General features: G+C 42.1%; 3 protein-coding genes across 3 annotated transcripts; 1 reads left to right on the plus strand and 2 right to left on the minus strand.

Annotated features, from left to right (window-relative positions):
- Positions 1-2,112: 2,112 nt before the first annotated feature.
- Positions 2,113-3,907, plus strand: LOC114274638 (uncharacterized). The gene is made up of 3 exons (XM_082923959.1): positions 2,113-2,530; positions 3,186-3,402; positions 3,508-3,907. The coding sequence occupies exons 1-3, from the start codon at positions 2,113-2,115 to the stop codon at positions 3,905-3,907; spliced, it is 1,035 nt and encodes a 344-aa protein (XP_082780085.1).
- Positions 3,908-13,013: 9,106 nt separating this feature from the next.
- On the minus strand, positions 13,014-14,735 carry LOC145824321 (uncharacterized). Its single transcript, XM_082923960.1, has 3 exons — positions 14,085-14,735; positions 13,571-13,973; positions 13,014-13,387 (listed from the first exon to the last, which is right to left on the minus strand). Exons 1-3 carry the CDS (start codon positions 14,733-14,735, stop codon positions 13,014-13,016), a joined length of 1,428 nt encoding a protein of 475 aa, XP_082780086.1.
- A 1,527-nt stretch (positions 14,736-16,262) lies between these two features.
- On the minus strand, positions 16,263-17,882 carry LOC145824322 (uncharacterized). The gene has a single exon (XM_082923961.1). It carries the CDS (start codon positions 17,880-17,882, stop codon positions 16,263-16,265), a length of 1,620 nt encoding a protein of 539 aa, XP_082780087.1.
- Positions 17,883-18,799: the final 917 nt, after the last annotated feature.

An 18,799-nucleotide genomic window follows, 5' to 3' on the forward strand; every position in this document is an offset into this window, starting at 1 on the left:
AAAGTATATAGAAATAAGAGAGTAAGAGAGAGTGATTTGCGCTTGACAATCCTTTATGAGTATGGCGCTAGGAAGTTAGACATAAAGAGTTTAAGGGGTGTTTTGAAAATATAGTAAAAATTAATTTTTTGACTTTTAATCAAGTTTTTAGCTTTTTTAGACAAGTGATTTAGGAAGTTGGTAAAAAATTACTTTTGAATTTTTTGATTAATATTTGTTTATGATGTCAGATCACAATAAAATGACTAAACTACTCCCATTCAATTTAAAATATTTACAACTTTACCCATGTAACATATTTTGACCCATGAGGAGTAAAATTGTAATTTCACCAATGACAAAAAACCAACTTCTCAAATGTCTTTAAATACAAAAAAGCTAACTTATGGCTTTTGCTACATACTAAAAAAAATGGTTTAAAACCAAGTAGCCAAAAAAGACCTAAATAAGCCCAACCCATATATATTATATGGGTTTTTTACTGGCCGGTCCTAATTTTTATAGTTATTCCCTTCTTAGTCCTGAATATTGATGTTGTGCACCAATAGGTCCTGGAGTCTTTTTTTTTGTACCTATTTTACCCCTGTTTTGGCACGTTTCTATTTGATTTTTGCCATCAAAATATTGTAATGTGAGTTTGGGTTTGGGTTTGTGATTTGGATTTCTGTGGAACTTCGCGATTTGTTAATGCATTATTGTGGAGCTTCGTGATTTGTGATTTCGCGCTTGGTGTATATTTGGATTTTGCGTTTTGCGATCTCATGGAGGGATCTCGATTTGGGATTTGCCTTTTATAAATCTGTGAATCTTCGTGTTTTGTAATTTCGCATTTGGTGCATAGTTAGATTTTGTGATTTGCGATTTTGTGGATGGAGCTCAACTAGTATGTTTGATTTTGATTTCAATTTCAATGTTTTGGTGTTTTTTAGTTTGAGTTTGTGATTTTGATTTTGTTTATGATATTGTTGTTATTCTGTTATTTCTGCGATTGAATTTGTATTTTATCATGATATTGAAAGATTTGAGATATGTATATGTAATAAATATTAAATTTATTTTTTTTTTTTGGTTACGAAATTGTTTTGGTTGAACACATGTGTTGGTTTGTGATTTTCTACAGTGATAATTTTATCACTGAGTAGTTTGGGGGTATTGTTGGATTAACTTTTTCAACACTAATAAATTTATCAGCGAGTATAGGAATAGGAGATGAAAAAGTTGCATAATATAATGGTAAGATTCAAATCGAGTTACCATGCCCAATAAATGTAAGCCTTATTCACTGTTCATGCTCTTGGTCTTGGGTAGTGTTAATTGTTAAATTTATCACTATTGATTTTTGGATGTGTTTGAGTTGGTTGATAATTCTATCACTGTATTAGATTTTGCTTTAGGTTGTTTGAGTTGTTTACTAAAATATAATTGTTGTTTGTTGCAAGATTTATAGTGATGGAAAATTCTTTGTTTCTTATGTGCAAATTTAAAGGTGTGACATTGGTTATCAAGTATAATGATGGATTTAATTTCAAGAATTTAGTATATAAATTGTGTGCAAAGTGGAGTGATTTAATTGGTAGTTCTTTGAATATATTATATTCAATGCCCATACATTCTTATTATGGTTTACAAAGTGAAGAGGATTTGGAGGTTATGGTTGAACTCGCACTTTCTTGTGATATTCATCGTATTGATATTTTTGTTAAGTGTTGTTCTTTGGGTGAAGGTTATATGATTTGTGATGGTGAAGCTGGTAGTAGTAGTAGTGTTGTTTGTGAAACTGATTTTTTGCCTTCATTTTATTCAAATCAACGGAAACCTTTGCTCTCCGATAGGTGGGTTAATTGTATAAAAGGAGTGGGTCAAACGTTTGCTCAAGGAGTTGTTGAATTTCGAGATGCGTTGTCAAAGTATTCTATTCATTCCGGTTTTGATTTTGATTTTGTTAAGAATGACAAGGATCGTGTCACTATTCATTGTAAGAGAATGGCTGATTTGGGATGTTTATAGAGCGTGCATGCTAGAGTGGAAAATTCTAGTAAAGCTTTTGTTATTCAACAATTTGATGATGTTCATACGTGTGGATCTTCTTTTCGTACAATTAAACATACTAGGATGACTTCGCGTATGATTGGTGGGCTAATTTCAAGTGAGGTTCGTAATAAGGCTTTGACATCAGTTAGTGAGGTGGTTTATGATTTCAATGACTATTATGGAACAGAAGTTTCTTATCAGCGAGCTTGGATGGGTGTTGAAAAAACAAGGGATGTTGTTTTTTGTGACTATTCATCTTCATTAGACGATCTTCGTTGGTATGTTGATACCGCTAATGATTGTAATCCGGGGAGTGTTTTTGATATGGGATTTGATATTGATAGTAAAGGAAGACATTTCAAATGCTTATTTTTCGCTTTTGAGGCATGTATTCATGGTTTCAAGTATTGTCGGCCTGTGTTGATGCTTGATGAAACTTTCTTGAAAGGAAAACACAAAGGTTATTTATTGGCTGCTACGGAAAAAGGCAGTAACCAAGGTATATTATATGTCTATTTGTTATTATTATTAAAACAATGATAATTTTATCATTTTTGTTACTGGAGAGTATTGATTATTGAGTATGGTCAATCAATTAGTGATAAATTTATGCTGTATACTTTTGTATGTTGTATACTTTTGTTAAATTTTTATATTTATACAGTGATAAATTTATTATGCATTGATTCTATATGTTGTATGTTTTTATTGAATTGTTGTAGTAATACAGTGATAAAGTTATCTATGGTTGGTGCTATATGTTATATACTTTGCGTTTTGCTTTTGTTTTGTAATCTTTTTTATTTGTTACAAATAATGTGTATATATTTTGTTTGTAGGTTTATATCCATTATGTTTTGCCATTGTTGATAGTGAACGTTATGACAATTGGCATTAGTTCTTGTCAAAGTTATTTGTTATTTTGACTCCGGGAAAGGATATTATGTTTGTTACTGATCGACATGGAGGTTTGCTGAAAGCTTTAGCTAAGGTCTTTTCGTTTTCTTCTCATTCTTTTTGTCCAATGCATTTGAAAACAAACTTGAAGACTTATTTGTTAGTGAAGAGTCGCGAATCTAAAGAGTATTTGCTCACTCCTTTTAGTAGATATGCATATGCTCATATTATTCAGTTGTTTAATGAGCTATTTGAAGAATTTAAGGGTCGTTGTGGTCGTAATGTTCAAAAGTTTCTTGAGGATTTGCCTAATGAGTGTTGGTGTAATGCTTATTTTCAAGGCAAGAGGTATGGTGAAATGTGCACAAATGCTGCAGAATCTTTTAATTCATGGATTAGGGATAAGCACCATTTGTTTTCAACTAATCTTGTTGATGCTATACGGGTGAAAATAATGGAGCAATTTTCAAAAAGGTGAGAAGTTGGAAATAAGTGGAATCGTATTGTTTGTCCTTTTGTAGAGAAAAAGTTGGAAGAAGCTTTTAATGATACAAAGGCATAGATAGTTAAGAAATGTAGCGATGATATTTATGAAATCCAATTAGATCATTCAGTTATGGTTGATATTGGGAAACAGTCTTGTTCTTGTCGATTGTTGGAAATTGATTATTTTCCTTGCAAACATGATTTTTATGCTATAAAGAGGAGTGAGAAGGATCTGAATTGTTTTATTGATGATTACTACCATGTTCGTAGTTATTGTGATTCGTATTCGCATTCTATCTATCCAGTTCCTAGTATGTGGAAGCCAAATGTAGTTCTTGATGATGACGTTGTTTTACCTCCTCTTTGTAAGAAACCAGTTGGACGTCCAAGAACAGAGAGAATACCTTCGAAGGGCGGATCAAGAGAATTAGGTGCAGTAGATGTGGAAAGATGGGAGCTCATAATCGAAAGACATGTAAAGAAGCTTGCTTAGTTGTATTGATTTTAATTGAATTACTTTTGTTGAGAGTTGAGAGGTGTTACTTGTATTGAATGTTTGAGTATTTTTTGAAAGATACATCATTTCGGTAGTTGCATTGGATGATTGAGGAACTTTTTGAACGGAAATTATATTTTTTGTTGATATTTTTACAAGATTAAGTTTCACAGATTTATATTCTTTGATTTTGGTTAAATGTAGTTGATGTTTTTGGTGTTTTATACAGTGGTAAATTTATCCCTGGTTGGTTTGAATGAGTTGGTGGATTATTTTTTTTAAGAGTGATAAATTTACCATTGTCTGAAGGAAACAATCAAGCATTAATGGGGTTGCTGAATTTTGTTATTTTTAAGAATGACAAATTTATAACTGACTGTATGGAAAGAGTTTATGGTTTATTACATTTATGTCAGTGGTTGATAAATTTATCACTCTCATATCCAACCAAATGTTCTTTTTTACAGTGATAAATTTATCAGTGGCTTAAACTCAAGAAAAATCAATTGTAGGTAGTTTAGAACTAAGTTTCCCAATCTGTGCTACATTACTGCCACTATGCAATTAACTATTAGTGGGATCCTTGAAACAAAATATTTCGAGTTTATAATTCATTTTTAGATTAAATTGTTCAAAATTTCAGTCTAAGAAATGTTTTAGATGCAACAGTTTATCATCAGGTCTTGAATAAGATCATATTTCTTCATAAATAACTGGTTCTTGGAGTTAAATGTTAAAATGTATGTACGGTTTGCTTTTTTGGATTTACTGTTAGAACTTTATCTCCACTCCATATACCCAGAATGGCATGTTCTTACATTCATTCCCAAACTTGAAAATATCTACAAATTGCAACAGTGTTTTAATTCTCAATTTGGACAATGTAATAGTTTTTGTGTTTTAATTTTCAATTTAGATAAATTATTTATTATTTTTTATATTGTTTTGTTTACTTGAATTAGGAAAAAAGAATGAGAATGAAAGAGAGAGAGAGAGTTGCTGATTTTTGTTAGTTTGAACAGTGATAAATTTATTAGTGTAAAAAAAGTGTCATGTTAGTAAATAAAGGGATCCAAACTTGTTATTAAGCATAACGTAAGACTGATATCAAAGCCAGATCTGGTAAAAATATAGCTAAAAAAGACTGAATTTTCATTTAGTGTATTGTCTATAATTTTAACATTTTTAACAATCAAGCATTATAATATTCATTGAAGTAAAGTACGAACCAAAATGATCAAAATATAGATAACACTGTAACAACCAAACAAGTCAAATGTATAAAGTATTCGCATTCTAACAACTAAATGAATCAATGTTTCCTTTTTATTACACTGTAACAAACAAACAAGCAAAATGTTTTATTTTCTTCCAGATCTGTTGATTAGTGTAACAAACAAACAAGCAAAATGCTTTCTTTTCTTCCAGATCTGTTGATTATTGTGGAGGCAAGTCATCAACGTTTTTATCAACTATTTATTGTTGAGCAGTTTGTTGGTCAGTCAAAAAGATAGTTAATATATTGGCTCTCAATTGATTGCATTCTTCTTTGAAAAAAGTAGACATTATGCTGTTGTTGGAAACATATTGCCTCATGATATAGCAAACAATGATTCCACAATCAAGCCTACAAAAACATTTTGAAAACAAAATATTATAATTTGGTTTCGTTGCATTTTTTTTTATAGGAGTGTTTTGTTATTGATCAACTTACGAAGTGTCTTCCTATTGTGAGCTGTTGATAACTCTCTCTAAATTAGGCAAATTAAGCAAATCTATTATTGTTATAACAATTTTTATCACTGAATTAAGCAAAGTAAGGAAATTCATCATTATATAGCAAATGTTATCACTCAATTAGGAAAATTAAGCAAATCTATCATTCTTATTACAAATTTTATCACTGAATTAGGCAAAGTAAGCAAATCGGTCATTGTACAGCAAATTTTATCACTGAATTAGCAAAAGTAAACAAATCCATCATTGTATGGCAAATGAACATGAAGTTATGATTATTATGAAGTTGAATATCACTAATAAATTAAAACTGTATAATACACATTGAAAATAGTTTCAAGTTGAATTTTATCACTTAATTATAGTTATGAAAAAAGAAAGGAATCAAATCCATCATTATAACAAATTTTATCACTCAATTAAGAAAATTAAGCAAATCTATCATTCTCATAGCAAATTTTCTCACTGAATTGGGCAAAATAAGAAAATTTGTTATTGTATAGCAAATGAACATGAAGATGTGATTATTATGAAGTTGAATATTACTTAATTATAGTTATAAAAGAAGAACGGAAGATGAATATGACTCACATTTGATTTGCATGTTTGTTGAAGAATAAGGGAAGCAAATCCATCATTATAACAACTTTTATCACTTAATTAGGAAAATTAAGCAAATCTATCATTCTTATAGCAAATTGTCTCACTGATTTGGGCAAAGTAAGCAAATCTAGCATTGTATAGCAAATTTTATTACTGGATTAGCAAAAGTAAGTAAATCTATCATTGTATAGGAAATGAACATGAAGATGTGATTATTATGAAGTTAAATATTGCTCATAAATTAATACTGTATGATACAAATTGAAAACAGCTTCAAGTCGAATTGTATCACTAAATTATAGTTATGAGAGAATAAGGGAGGCAAATCTATCATTATAACAAATTTTATCACTCAATTAGGAAAATTAAGCAAATCTATTATTCTTATAGCTAATTTTATCACTGAATTGGGCAAAGTAAACAAATCTGTCATTGTATATCAAATTTTATCATTGAATTAGCAAAAGTAAGCAAATCCATCATTGTATAGTAAATGAACATGAAGATGTGATTATTATGAAGTTGAATATCACTTATAAATTAATACTGTATAATACACATTGAAAATAGCTTCAAGTCAAATTTTATTACTCAATTATTGTTATGAAAAAAGAAGGGAAGCAAATCCATAGTTATGAAATAAGAAGAAATGCAAATCCATCATTATAACAAATTTTATCACTCAATTAGGAAAATTAAGCAAACCTATCATTCTTATTGCAAATTTTCTCACTGAATTGGGCAAAGTAAGCAAATCTGTTATTGTATATCAAATTTTTTCACTAAATTAGCAAAAGTAAGCAAATCCATCATTGTATAGCAAATGAACATGAAGATATGATTATTATGAAATTGAATATCAATCATAAATTAATATTGTATGATACACATTGAAAATAACTTCAAGTCAAATTTTATAACTCAATTATAGTTATGAAAGAAGAATGGAATCAAATCTATCATTATAACAAATTTTATCACTCAATTAAGAAAATTAAACAAATCTATCATTCTTATAGCAAAATTTCTCACTAACTTGGGCAAAATAAGCAAATCTGTTATTGCATAGCAAATGAACATGAAGATGTGATTATTATGAAGTTAAATATCACTTAATTATAATTATAAAAGAAGAACGGAAGATGAATACGACTCACGTTTGATTTGCATGTTTGTTGAAGACGAACTAAACAGGGAATATAGATCGAAACGATGGAAGATTTGCTGGGGATCTGTTCAGAATCAGAATATAGATCGAAACAGAGGTGATTTCTTTGGAAACGATGGGAGATTCAGGGAAAATCTCTTCGTTTGTTTCGATTTCCAAATCGCAAATCGCCTCAGAATAGTTTCCAAATCAGAACAATTGTGGAGCGTGTGTGTCACACGCACAGGGGAGAGTTCGTGATATCTTCTTTGCTTCACACATGTGGTGTGACATTGAGGGGTAAAATTGGAAACTAAAATAGGGCAGGACTTGGTGGGTATTAATTTGTTTCAATGGGACCAGCTGGTAAGTCCCCCTATATATATAGGGAGTTCGTGAAAATTGGTAAGTGTTCCCTAAGCACATGTAACAATTATCTCTAGATATAATTATAGAAAGTCCTCTATGAGCATGATTAAAGAACTACTTGGTAAGAAGCTAGACATGAAGAGTCCAAATAAGCCCAACCCATATATATGGAAAGTTCATAAAATTGATAAGTATTCTCAACACCTGTGACAATTCTCTTTAAATATAATGTATGAGGGCGAAATATCCTCTGCTTTCCGTACTCCTTGGAGTTCAAGCTTCACGTGACGGTGTCTAACCTGACAACACAGAGAACAGTGAGCTGCCCGGTGATAGTGTGCCGAATAGACCCTCCGACGATCAAGTCAGATCACTTGAGGAAGAAGGAGGCTATTCGAGAGAGAGAGAGGGTGTTTCAGATAGCGCAAGTTGCTTACCTCTAACGTTCATCCTCCCTTCCTTTTTCTAGGCTGGCCATGCAGCCTCAGGATTGTGCACGCACTACCTCTACTGTCCTTCCCTGGACAGTTGGCTGTGCTCGCCTCTCACCACCTTACACGTGTAAAGGCCAAATCCTCCATCCTGTACATGCAAACTGCCAAACGGTATTGACGCGTGCCTGGAGCAGATATCCTCTCCCTCACGCCATTGGCTCAAGTGGCACATCCGACCGACATACCAAGACCGGCCTATTCCTTGGGAGAAAATCACAACCACAAAGAACACAAATGAGCTTCCGAGCTATCTGGTCGAGCGCACGCTGACCTCTTCCCGGCCTAGACTCTTTCCGGACTGTCATCTGCTCGGTCGCGCCGTGCTAACGCACGCCTACCGCCGAACGCTTAACAGTCACAGCTCAGCCTGGCCTTAGACCATGCCTGGTCGGCAAACCTACCTCGGCCGTATAAGACAGGCCAGAGGACCGTACCGATTGAGGGGATAGCTCGGTACTGAGAGGTTTGCCACACCTGCGTTGCCGTAGCTCGGCCGTACTGTCCGGTGCAAATCTGCCCTCTCAATTGCCCCCTAATCCCATCCGAGCTAATCGTGATTGGGGTTACCACCATGACCGAGCTAACGGTCCCTGAGTTACGCCAGTACCAAGCTGAGCGCGATTGGTTTTGAAGCCGTTACCGAGCTATCCCATTTGGTCGGTCATTGCTTTAGTAGTCTTGTCAAGGGTCGTACAGCCGTACTGACAGAGTCGCCCTCGCGGTGCCACATGGCCTCACGCGATTGGTAACGTGCAGCCCTATAGCTGTCTTTTCGTGCGCGAAATTCAAATAACTGCTGTCCATTGGCTTTCTTACCACTTTTATACACATAAACGAGGGGTCAAACACCCCCAACTGTTCATCTCCAACCCCGAGCCCCCAAACCCTAGCTCTCAAGACCTCCAAACTTCTGTCATTGCTGCCGTTGTTGCCCCTTTGGCTCCTCTACATCCGTTTTTGTATCCTCAAGAGCTGCAATCGAGCTCGTGATCGACTGATCCCTTCTTGGACTCTGTCGTCGGTAAGCCCCTTCCCCCTTGTTCTTCGTGTTCTTCACGTTTTCATGCCTGTGTTCTTCGTGTTCGTCATGCACTTTGTTTAGGGCAATAGTTGCATACCCTAGGAAGAACTGGAACTAGAATCGAAAAAGCAGATGGGGCTCCCATGCCCCTTGTTTCTTCGAGTAAAACGTACCAACTTTGAATCTAGGATGAACAACTTGAATCTGGGTAGGACTGAGCTAAATAGGTAACTTGGATCCATAAATAAGACTTCCGCCGAGCAAAGATCAGTTTGCGGCTTCCCGCTGAGGCCGCGACCGTGCTGGATATAGGGAGTCAGAACCGAACTAGAAAGGCCATATCGGCCGGACAGACGAGCCGAGATAGGGGGTAGACCGGCCACATATAATGGGGGATTTTGACCGAGCTAGGAGAACCAATAGGAGCCGTACAATTTATGCCGCGCTAACCCTTGGGCTTATTTTTTAACAATGCAAAACTAGGACCGACCAGGCCCCTACAGCATTACCACTGGTGAAGCTCAAAGACCGAGCAAATACAACAGAATTTTCTGCCGAGATACAAATTAAACCACCAAATAAGTAAAACCGAGGTAGATGGGGAAGTACCGGTTCATGGTGAGCTCGCCCGGTGCACTAGCTGAGTTTCGTAGGGAGTACAACATTCCAGACGATGTCCATTTAGAGCTGGCCAAGAAGGGAGATACCCCATGGGGTGACCTAGATCGGTGCCCCTTCACAGTCGTATCCATCATGGAAGGAGGGCTTCGCTTCCCGATCCAACCCTTGATCTGCGAATTTTTGAGGCAGACAAGGCTTTGTCCGACCCAAGTCTTGAACAACACATACAAGATAATAAACGGTGTGGCCGAGCTAAATAGGAGGCTCGATCTCAATCTCGGTCTCGTCGAGATATTACATCAATACAGTCTTAGCAAAAATAAGGGTGGGTTTTGCTGGTACCTGAAGGTCAAGAAGGGCTGAGCAAAATTCATAGAGGGTAACCCAGACAAGGAGACAAACGACGATGACTTCTTGTGGGTGTCCGGTCGTTATGAGGACACCAAGGCGCCCATACCGGGCTGGTATATTAGGAAAGATTTTGGCAGTGCTGGTGAGTAGCTCGACAAACTACACTACTTTCTTTTTGCATTGATTTTCTCTTGCCGATCTAACACTTGTCCTCCTTTTTGCAGATTATAAGCTCTTGGCCGACGACTACTCCCGAGCTAATCAAGAGGCCATCAGAGTTCTGCTTCGTCATCCGACCGAGGAAAGGGAGTCTCCAAAACTCCTCGGCTTCGAACCGACCTACCATTACACAGCATCGCCCAAGAACAGGGTGACTAACTTTCTTTGTGCGCCCTCTCCAGAACCAGATCCAAATCTCCCAGCGATCAAACTTGTTTCCTTCACCGCCGAACAAGAAATGGCAAAAATTCGGGCAATCAAATCAATGATCACCGGAGAACCGAGTGACTCCCAGCCACCAGAGGTACCTGGGGGGACTTCCTCCACTCCAGCCGAGCAAAGGGAGAGGGTTGTGCTGGCTCTTGCAAGCAAACATCCAACAGGCCAGTCGAAGAAGCGACCGAGAAAAGATCAAACTGGGCAACAACTGGTCGATGAAGATTCAACCGAGCACGCATCTACCGAGTTGGATGACCAGACCGAGCAACTAAGCGGGCCATCCAAAACCTCAACGACCCCCCCGGTCTAGGCGCCCGAGATTAAGTACAAAGGCCGGGTTGTCTTTGAGGCTGATTCAGTGTACGAGGACAAGTATTACTCCCTCGATTTCAACATGACCAAGGGGTTGATCCTTCCCGCCGACATGAAGAAGCACAACGAGCTATCCGACCTGAAGGTGCTTCGCTCGGCGGCAAAATCGATCGTTTTGGTAAGTTTTTCACTCTTTTTTCTGCAAGTTGTTGACCAGTTTTTGCTCGGTTTTCTGAACGCTTACAATCTTTCATTTGTTTTCAGGCCGCGCAAAAGAACTATTTAGCGCATGACCGAATGATCGCAATGCGGCAGAGCCTGCGAGATGCCATAGCTGAGAACAAGGCCCAAAAGGCCGAGATAGCGAAGCTGAAGGCCGCGCAGGAAGCAATTGTGGCCGAACGAGATAACTTGAGCCAGAAGGTTGACCGAGCTGAAGTGGACAAACAGCAGGCCGTGAAGTCGACGAAAGCCCGGTATCTCGCCGAGCTGAGGAAACTGCGCGATGCCCATAAGGAGGAGAAAGATAAGGCGGTTAGCAACGCCGAAGACAGGGGTTATGCTCAAGGCGAAAAAATGTATGAACGGCAAGTGCAGGCGACCAAGGACATCTTTTTCCAGTGCGGTTGGAAAGCTGTCGTGGAGAAAGTTGGTCTTGGTCAAGATGCTGACATGTTCCTAAATCTGCCTACAACCTTCATACCGCACTATATTCAGGCCTATGTGAGCGCCGCGCAGAAGAGGCTCATAGAGGAGGCCAAAAAGGAAGCCGCGGAAGAAGCCGCCGCTGTGCAACAAATCGAGCAAACTTCTCCTGAACATATCAGGATGCCGAAGATCAAGTAGCCGATCGGGAGGTTGTCGCGGTGGAGGACGCGGATGATAAGTCGGACGAAGGCTTGCCCGAGCATACTGCGGAGGTTGCCAAGCAGACTGTGGAGGTCACCGAGCAGACGGTTGACCTGGAATTTGATTGAAATGCCCCTCCTATTTCCTGCTTTGTTTTCATTTCTTTTCTTTCTTTGTTTAATGTAACTGGGCTAGGGCCCCACAATTGTAATGCAATTTCCTCAATCAATGAAATTTGAACTTTTTGCCCGTTGATCTTCTCTTTTTGTTCAGCTGCAACGTGCAAAAATTCCTGATTCAAACTTTAATGTACCACAACTGATAGGCCGGCTAGCCGTGCAATATGCCAAGCTAAAATCAGAATTTTTTCAACTTAAATGTTCGCGGCTACTCTCGGCTCGGGTTTTTTTTTTTTTTTTTTTTTTTTAACGAACCCAAAAATTTTCATTCGGCCGAACAAAAATTACCACTGTCGTTCTGGCTTTGGCAACACTTCAAGTCTTGTATTTGGGCGGGAAAAAATCAGCTCGGCCCTAAAGGAAGTTGGACAAATCACAGTTATTTCACTTCGGCCGAGCCAAACCAGCTCGGCCATTAAATTAGACAAAATACCAATATTCCAACATGGAGTTGGATTGAACGCCAACATTCCCTTTCTCCGAACGAAGTCAACTCGGCCTCTTGTAAGTTGGACAAGGCACCAACACAGCGCTTGGCTGAGCAAAAGTCAACTCGGCCATTATTTGTTGGACAACACCAACATTTCGTTTTGGCCGAGCAGAATCAGCTCGGCCTTAACATTGGGCAAAACACCAATATTTCACTTAAGTTGGTCATGACGTCAACATCCCAATTGGGCGAGCAAAAAACCAGCTCGGCCTCTATGTAAATTGGTCCATACACCAATCATTTCGCTGGACAATCATACACCGACTGTTGGTGCGGTCCGCTTCTATACCGGCGAGAGAAAATCAGTCCGGTCCCATTCATGTCGGTCCCTTTGCCCCTAGCATCCGCAGTGGCCTCGTATCCTTGCGGTGTCATTGTGTAGAAAGATGTGATACAAAACAACAAGAGGGCTATTTTTCATTACAAAAAGCAGTGCTGTCTTTACATCAAATGCCAAAAGGCTAAAGGTCTAGAAAGCTAAGCAATTACATTTTAAAAGAAAAAGATCTTAAGGTTGGCTGTATTCCACGGTCTGGGGACAGCTTTGCCATCTAAATCTTCCAGATGGTATGCCCCTTTGCCAACGAGACCAATCACCTTGTATGGTCCTTCCCAATTTGCACCGAGCTTTCCTACGCCAAGGACCACCGTGTTGCCCAACACTTTTCTTAATACCCAGTCCCCGATCTTGAACAACCTGGGGTGCACAGCCTTGTTGTATTTTTTGGAGAGTTCTTGCTGATAGGCCGCTATATGGATTAGTGCCCACTCTCTCCTTTCCTCGGCAAGGTCTAGCTCCAATGCCACGGCCTCATTGTTCAAATCTAGCTGGAAGCTTTCAGACCGGATGGTTGGCATGCCAATTTCTAGCGGGATAACGGCTTCCATGCCATAGGCCAAGGCAAACGGAGTCTCTCCGGTCGACCGTCTTGGCGTGGTGCGGTACGCCCAAAGTACGTTAGGGAGTTCTTCAACCCACTTCCCCTTGGCCTTCTCAAGCCGCTTCTTCAGCCCGTCCAGGATGGTCTTGTTTGAGGCCTCCGCTTGACCATTTGACTGAGGATAGGCCGACGTTGAATTGTAGAATTCGATCTTCAGCTCTTCGCAAAATCCGCGAAAAAGTTTCCCATCGAATTGAGTGCCATTATCCGAAATAAAGGCCTTGGGTATACCGAAGCGAGTGATGACATTTTGCCAGACAAACTTCTTCACATCCTTTTCCTTTATGGTCGCCAGTAGCTCGGCCTCAACCCACTTGGTGAAGTAGTCAGTGGCAGCGATGAATAATTTGCGATTGCCCGGTGCTGCTGGGAGTGGTCCAACAATATCCAACCCCCAAAGCGCGAACAGCCAAAGACTTGTAAGGGGGAGCAATTCTCTAGCTGGCTGGTGGATCTGGTGAGCGAACTTCTGACACTTTTCACATCTGCGAACGTATTTCTGCGCGTCTGCCTACATGCACGGCCACCAATAACCTTGGAAAATTGCTCGGTAAGCCAAAGATCTGCCCCCAGTATGGCTGCCGCAGATGCCTTCATGGATATCATAGAGAAAAGCTTTCACCTTAGCGGGGTGGACACACTTCAGATACGGCCCGGTAAAAGACTTCTTATACAAGGCTCCGGATGGGGAGAGCCAAAACCGCTCTGACTTGGCCCGGATCTTGTTGGCCGCCTTCTTTTCTTGCGGTAGAACTCTATCTTTTAGGAAAGCGATGATGGGATCCATCCAAGAAGGTCCCAAGTCGGCGCAGAGTACCTCGGTCGCTTCTGGTTCCTCAATACTTGGCCGAGGTAAGAATTCTATCATCAGGGGGTTAGGAAAAGCTGTCTGAGTAGAAGCAAGTCCGGCCAATTCATCAGCCGTGTTGTTTTCTTCGCGGTTGATCTGTTCCACTCTTACGGCCTCGAACTTCTTGATTTCGGCACGCACCAACGCCTGATACTTCGCTATTCGCTCATCCCAGGCCTCATACTTCCCTGAGTTTTGATTGACCACCAGCTTGGAATCGCTGAATACCATAAAGGCTGACGCTTTCATTCTCAATGCGCTTCTGAGTCCGACAAGGAGGGCTTCATACTCCGCCTTGTTGTTGGATGCTGGGAAGCCGAGCGTAATTGCTTGCTCGATGATCAACCCGTCCGGTGAAGTCAGTACGATACCCAGCCCGGCCCCATGCCTGTTAGATGCCCCATCGACGAAGAGCTTCCACATCTAGCCAACAAACAGCTTCCAGCAATCAGAGGGGTTCTGGGAACTTCTCAACCCTAAGTCTTTCATCGGATCATTCTGGTCTCTTTCCCTGCCTTGGTTGAGTCCGTCTTTCACGAAATCGCCCGGCTCTTCTAGTTCAGTCGCTCTTCGCCCTTCTCCCACTTGCGAGCCAACACTCGTCTCAATTGCCAAAACCATGGGTTGCGCTAAATCCGCACTAGCCAAATCAGCCGGGCAAACTGGATGCGTTCTAGGGGCAAATTCCGCCACAAAGTCTGCAAGAGCTTGAGCCTTGATTGCGGTACACGGTCGGAACTTGATATCGTACTGCCCCAATTCCATGGCCCATTTCAAAATTCTTCCGGTGAAGTTCGCCTTTTCAAAAAGCATCTTAAGTGGAAACTCGGTCAACACAACTATTGTATGGGCATGAAAATAGTGCGCCAGCTTTCTTGATGCCATCATCAGGGCCAGCGCTAATTTTTCCAGCAGAAGATATCTCGTCTCGGTCGGGAGCAAAGTCTTGCTTGCATAGAAGATGGGCAAGTGCTGGATGCCTTCAGCGCGGACTAGGACGGCGCTCACAGCATGTTGAGAGACAGCCAAGTAGAGATACAACTCTTCGCCCAGCCGGGTAGTGACTAAGATAGGGGCTGAGGATAGGTATATTTTTAAGTCTGCCAGTGCACGGTCACATTCGTCATCCCAGAAGAACTTGGCCTTCAAAGTCCTAAAGAAGGGCCTGTAACGATCTGAAGACCGGCTGATAAATCTATTTAGCGCGGCTACCATCCCGGCAAGATGTTGCACGTCTTTCGTGGAGTTTGGGCGCTCCAGCTCTTGTATAGCCTTGATCTGTGATGGGTCGACTTCGATCCCTCGGTTCATGACCAAAAACCCCAGGAACTTCCCGGTGCCGACTCCGAAGGCGCACTTGGAGGCATTCAAACGAAGTTTGTGGTGCTTAAGTATGGCAAACATTTTTGCTAGGTCGGCGAGTTGTTCCGACTTTTCCTTACTCTTTACCACCATGTCGTCGATGTAGGCCTCCATTGTTCGGCCCAAAAGATGAGCGAACATCTTTGTCACCATCCTCTGAAAAGTTGCCCCGGCGTTCTTCAGTCCGAACGGCATGACTTTATAACAATACAAGCCTCTAGAAGTAGTGAACGACGTGATCTTTCGGTCCGGTTCACACATGGCTATCTGGTGGTAGCCGCGATATGCATCCAGGAAGCTAAACCTCTGATGGCCAGCGGTCAAGTCCACCAGCTGGTCAATTCGAGGGAGGGGGAAGCTATCCTTTGGGCAAGCACAGTTGACCGTCTTGTAGTCAACGCAAACTCGCCACTTACCATTCTTTTTCGGGACCACCACCGTGTTGGATATCCATCGAGGGTATTGCACTTCTTCTATCGCTCTTGTTTCAAACAAGTTTTTGACCTCCTCTGCTACTACCTCGGCATGGTGCAGAGCTGAGCAGTGTGTCCTTTGGATGACCGGCCGCGCATTAGGAAAGACATTCAACTAATGGCAAATGAAGTTAGGGTCGACGCCAGGCATATCGTAAGGCGTCCACGCAAAAGCCTTCATGTTGGAAACCAAGAAGTTGACATAATCCAACCGCTCGGCACTAGACAAGAATGATTCCAAGAGAAAGAACTTAGTTGGGTCATTCTCGTCGATGCGCACTTTCACCAAATCTTCGACCGATTTTTCCTCGGCCTTTCTTCCTACGTTTTCAAGGACCTCCTTTCCCTCGGGTCCCTCAATCATTTGGACAAATCCTTTAGCTGCTCGGCTGCCATTTACCGCAACGAAGCATTGTTTCGCCATCACCTGGTCTCCCCAGACTTCCTCTATTTGTTCGTTTGGCGCCAGGAAGCGCAAGACCTGATGGTAAGGCGACGCTACTGCTTGCATGGCGTGCAACCAGCTCCTGCCTAAAATTAAGTTGTAGGTGGATGGGACTTTGAGCACCCAGAACTCTACTTGCTTCGTGACTGAACCCGCTTTGACCGGCAATATGATCTTCCCTACCGGCCATTCTGGATGAGAGTTGAAGCCAACCAAAGGTGACGTCGCAGGGGCCAAGTCCTTGTCCTCCAACTTCATTTGTTTGAACGCGTCATAGTACACAATTTCGACCGAACTCCCCTGGTCGATCAAGATCCTCTTGATGTCAAAGTCTTTGACGCGAAGAGTTACCGCTAGGGCATCATTGTGGGGCATCTGGATCCGCTCCAAGTCCCTGCTCAAAAAGGTAAGAATGTCCTTCTCCTCGGTCTTCCCTTTCTTCACAGCGGGCCGAACAAAGAGCACTTCCCTCATGTGCTCGGCTTTCTTAATCATCCCTCTGAGCTCACAGACCCTTGCTGGTTCAACGATACCGTGAATGACGTTGATTACGCCTTGGGGTGCGGCCTCTAGGGCAGCTAGGCCGTTTGGCTCGGTTTGCCCCAACGGCACGGCTTTCATACCCCCATCTATGTATTGGTCAAGATGTCCCGCGGCTACCAGCTCTTCCAAATATTGTTTGAGCGGCAAGCAGTCCTCCGTTCGGTGTCCCCGCTCCTCATGGAAGGTGCATCGATACCTTGAGTTGAAGCCTCTCTGTGTATTCCCCAACTTGGCCGGCCAGCGGACAAAAGGCTCGCCTCTGATCTCACTCAAGATGCGGTAGATAGGGATTTTAAAGACCGTGGTGATTCCAGTCCGCGCCTTCAATCTTCTCTTAGCATCCTCCGCCGCATCACGAGGAGCGTCAGCTCGGTCGTTTCTGCGACCCTTGTTTCTGTCATCGCGGCTTGGGCCACGTCGTTGATCTTTTGGCCGGTCGCTTGGGCGGTTATCCTCCTGCCCGACCGAGTGAACTTTCCCCGCTACCCTTCTGTCCACTACGACCGGATTAACTTTCTCGGTCATGGAGGCGACATCATCCTCCACACGAATGTGCTCGTTGATCCGCTGCATCAAGGACTCCATGGTTGTGGGTTGGTGCATTGTGAGCGAATCTCGCAGCCTATGTCCGACTGGGAGACCCCGCTTGTATTGAGTGATCGCCAGATTGGTAGGGCAGTCAAGGATTTCATTGTAAGTTTCCCAGTACCTCGCGTTGTATGCCTTCAATGAACCCCCTGACTCCATCTTGACGCCCAGAAGATGATCGACTTCCTTTGGCGTTCGAGTGTTGGTTTTGAATCTGGTGACGAAAGCTTCCGCTAGTTGCTGCCACCCCTCTATACTCCCTTCTAGAAGCCTTTCGAACCACTTCAGGCCTAGTTCTCCCAAGCTTGCTGGGAATATGAGGCGCATCAAGGCGTCATTGCGCCGGTGGCCAGCCATTACTTGCCGGTAATGACTCACGTGCATGTACGGATTCGTTTTGCCGTCGTACAAGGTGAACTTAGGCTGGTGGAATCCGGCAGGGAGTGGTGTACTCTCAATCTCCGGAGACAATGGCGTGGCTGTAAGTCTCGTCAGCTCTTTGTCCACTGGCGCATGGGCCATCACTCTGGGTGCTGGCATCGCCACTTCTTCGCTACAGTGAACTGGGGCGCTCAATCTCTGCCACACAGGCACTCTCTAAGCCTCTCGATGGTGCGCCCTCTCCACCAATACATCCCTCAGGTCTCTGGAACGGATGGAGAAAGAGTATCACGACGTCGGAGACGAGCGCGAGGGACAGTATGTGCTGTCTCGAGTGAGGGACTTGCCCTCCCTTCGGTCGGAATCTCCAACCCCATAGTTCCTAGTGATGGAGAGAGAGTGGGTCCTCTCCTGGCGGCGACTGCTAGAACAGGGGGACGGGGTGCGCTCATTGAGGTTGCCCTCTCCAGCAACACCCTTCCCCTTAATCTGACGTCTCAGCATCTCCATCTCCGCCGCCATCTCGCGAATGAGGGCGTCTTGGTCTTTAAGTTTGTGCTCCAGGCGCTGCGCACGGGACTCCCCCCGCCGTCGATGACCCTCCGGACTCTTCGAGCGATCAGTGCTCCTTCCGCGTTTGTCTCGTGCACCTCGCGAAGAAGTTTCTAGGTCCGCCATGGCCGGAACATTCGGGG

This window comes from Camellia sinensis, chromosome 4, assembly GCF_055761805.1.
Source record: "Camellia sinensis isolate YWXY chromosome 4, ASM5576180v1, whole genome shotgun sequence".
In the NCBI taxonomy this organism is placed as follows: Eukaryota; Viridiplantae; Streptophyta; class Magnoliopsida; order Ericales; family Theaceae; genus Camellia; species Camellia sinensis.

What these genes read in the sequence shown, in the direction of transcription:
- LOC114274638 (XM_082923959.1), top strand. Translation starts at nt 2,113, where the DNA reads ATGACTTCGCGTATGATTGGTGGGCTAATTTCAAGTGAGGTTCGTAAT. An exon ending in GGAAAAAGGCAGTAACCAAG is followed by an intron (nt 2,531 to 3,185) that starts GTATATTATATG and finishes AGCTATTTGAAG; the next exon opens with AATTTAAGGGTCGTTGTGGT. An exon ending in ATGGAGCAATTTTCAAAAAG is followed by an intron (nt 3,403 to 3,507) that starts GTGAGAAGTTGG and finishes TAAGAAATGTAG; the next exon opens with CGATGATATTTATGAAATCC.
- LOC145824321 (XM_082923960.1), bottom strand. Translation starts at nt 14,735, where the DNA reads ATGTGGAAGCTCTTCGTCGATGGGGCATCTAACAGGCATGGGGCCGGG. An exon ending in AGTGTGTCCACCCCGCTAAG is followed by an intron (nt 13,974 to 14,084) that starts GTGAAAGCTTTT and finishes CCGTGCATGTAG; the next exon opens with GCAGACGCGCAGAAATACGT. An exon ending in GGCCTATCCTCAGTCAAATG is followed by an intron (nt 13,388 to 13,570) that starts GTCAAGCGGAGG and finishes TTATCCCGCTAG; the next exon opens with AAATTGGCATGCCAACCATC.
- LOC145824322 (XM_082923961.1), bottom strand. Translation starts at nt 17,882, where the DNA reads ATGGAGTCAGGGGGTTCATTGAAGGCATACAACGCGAGGTACTGGGAA.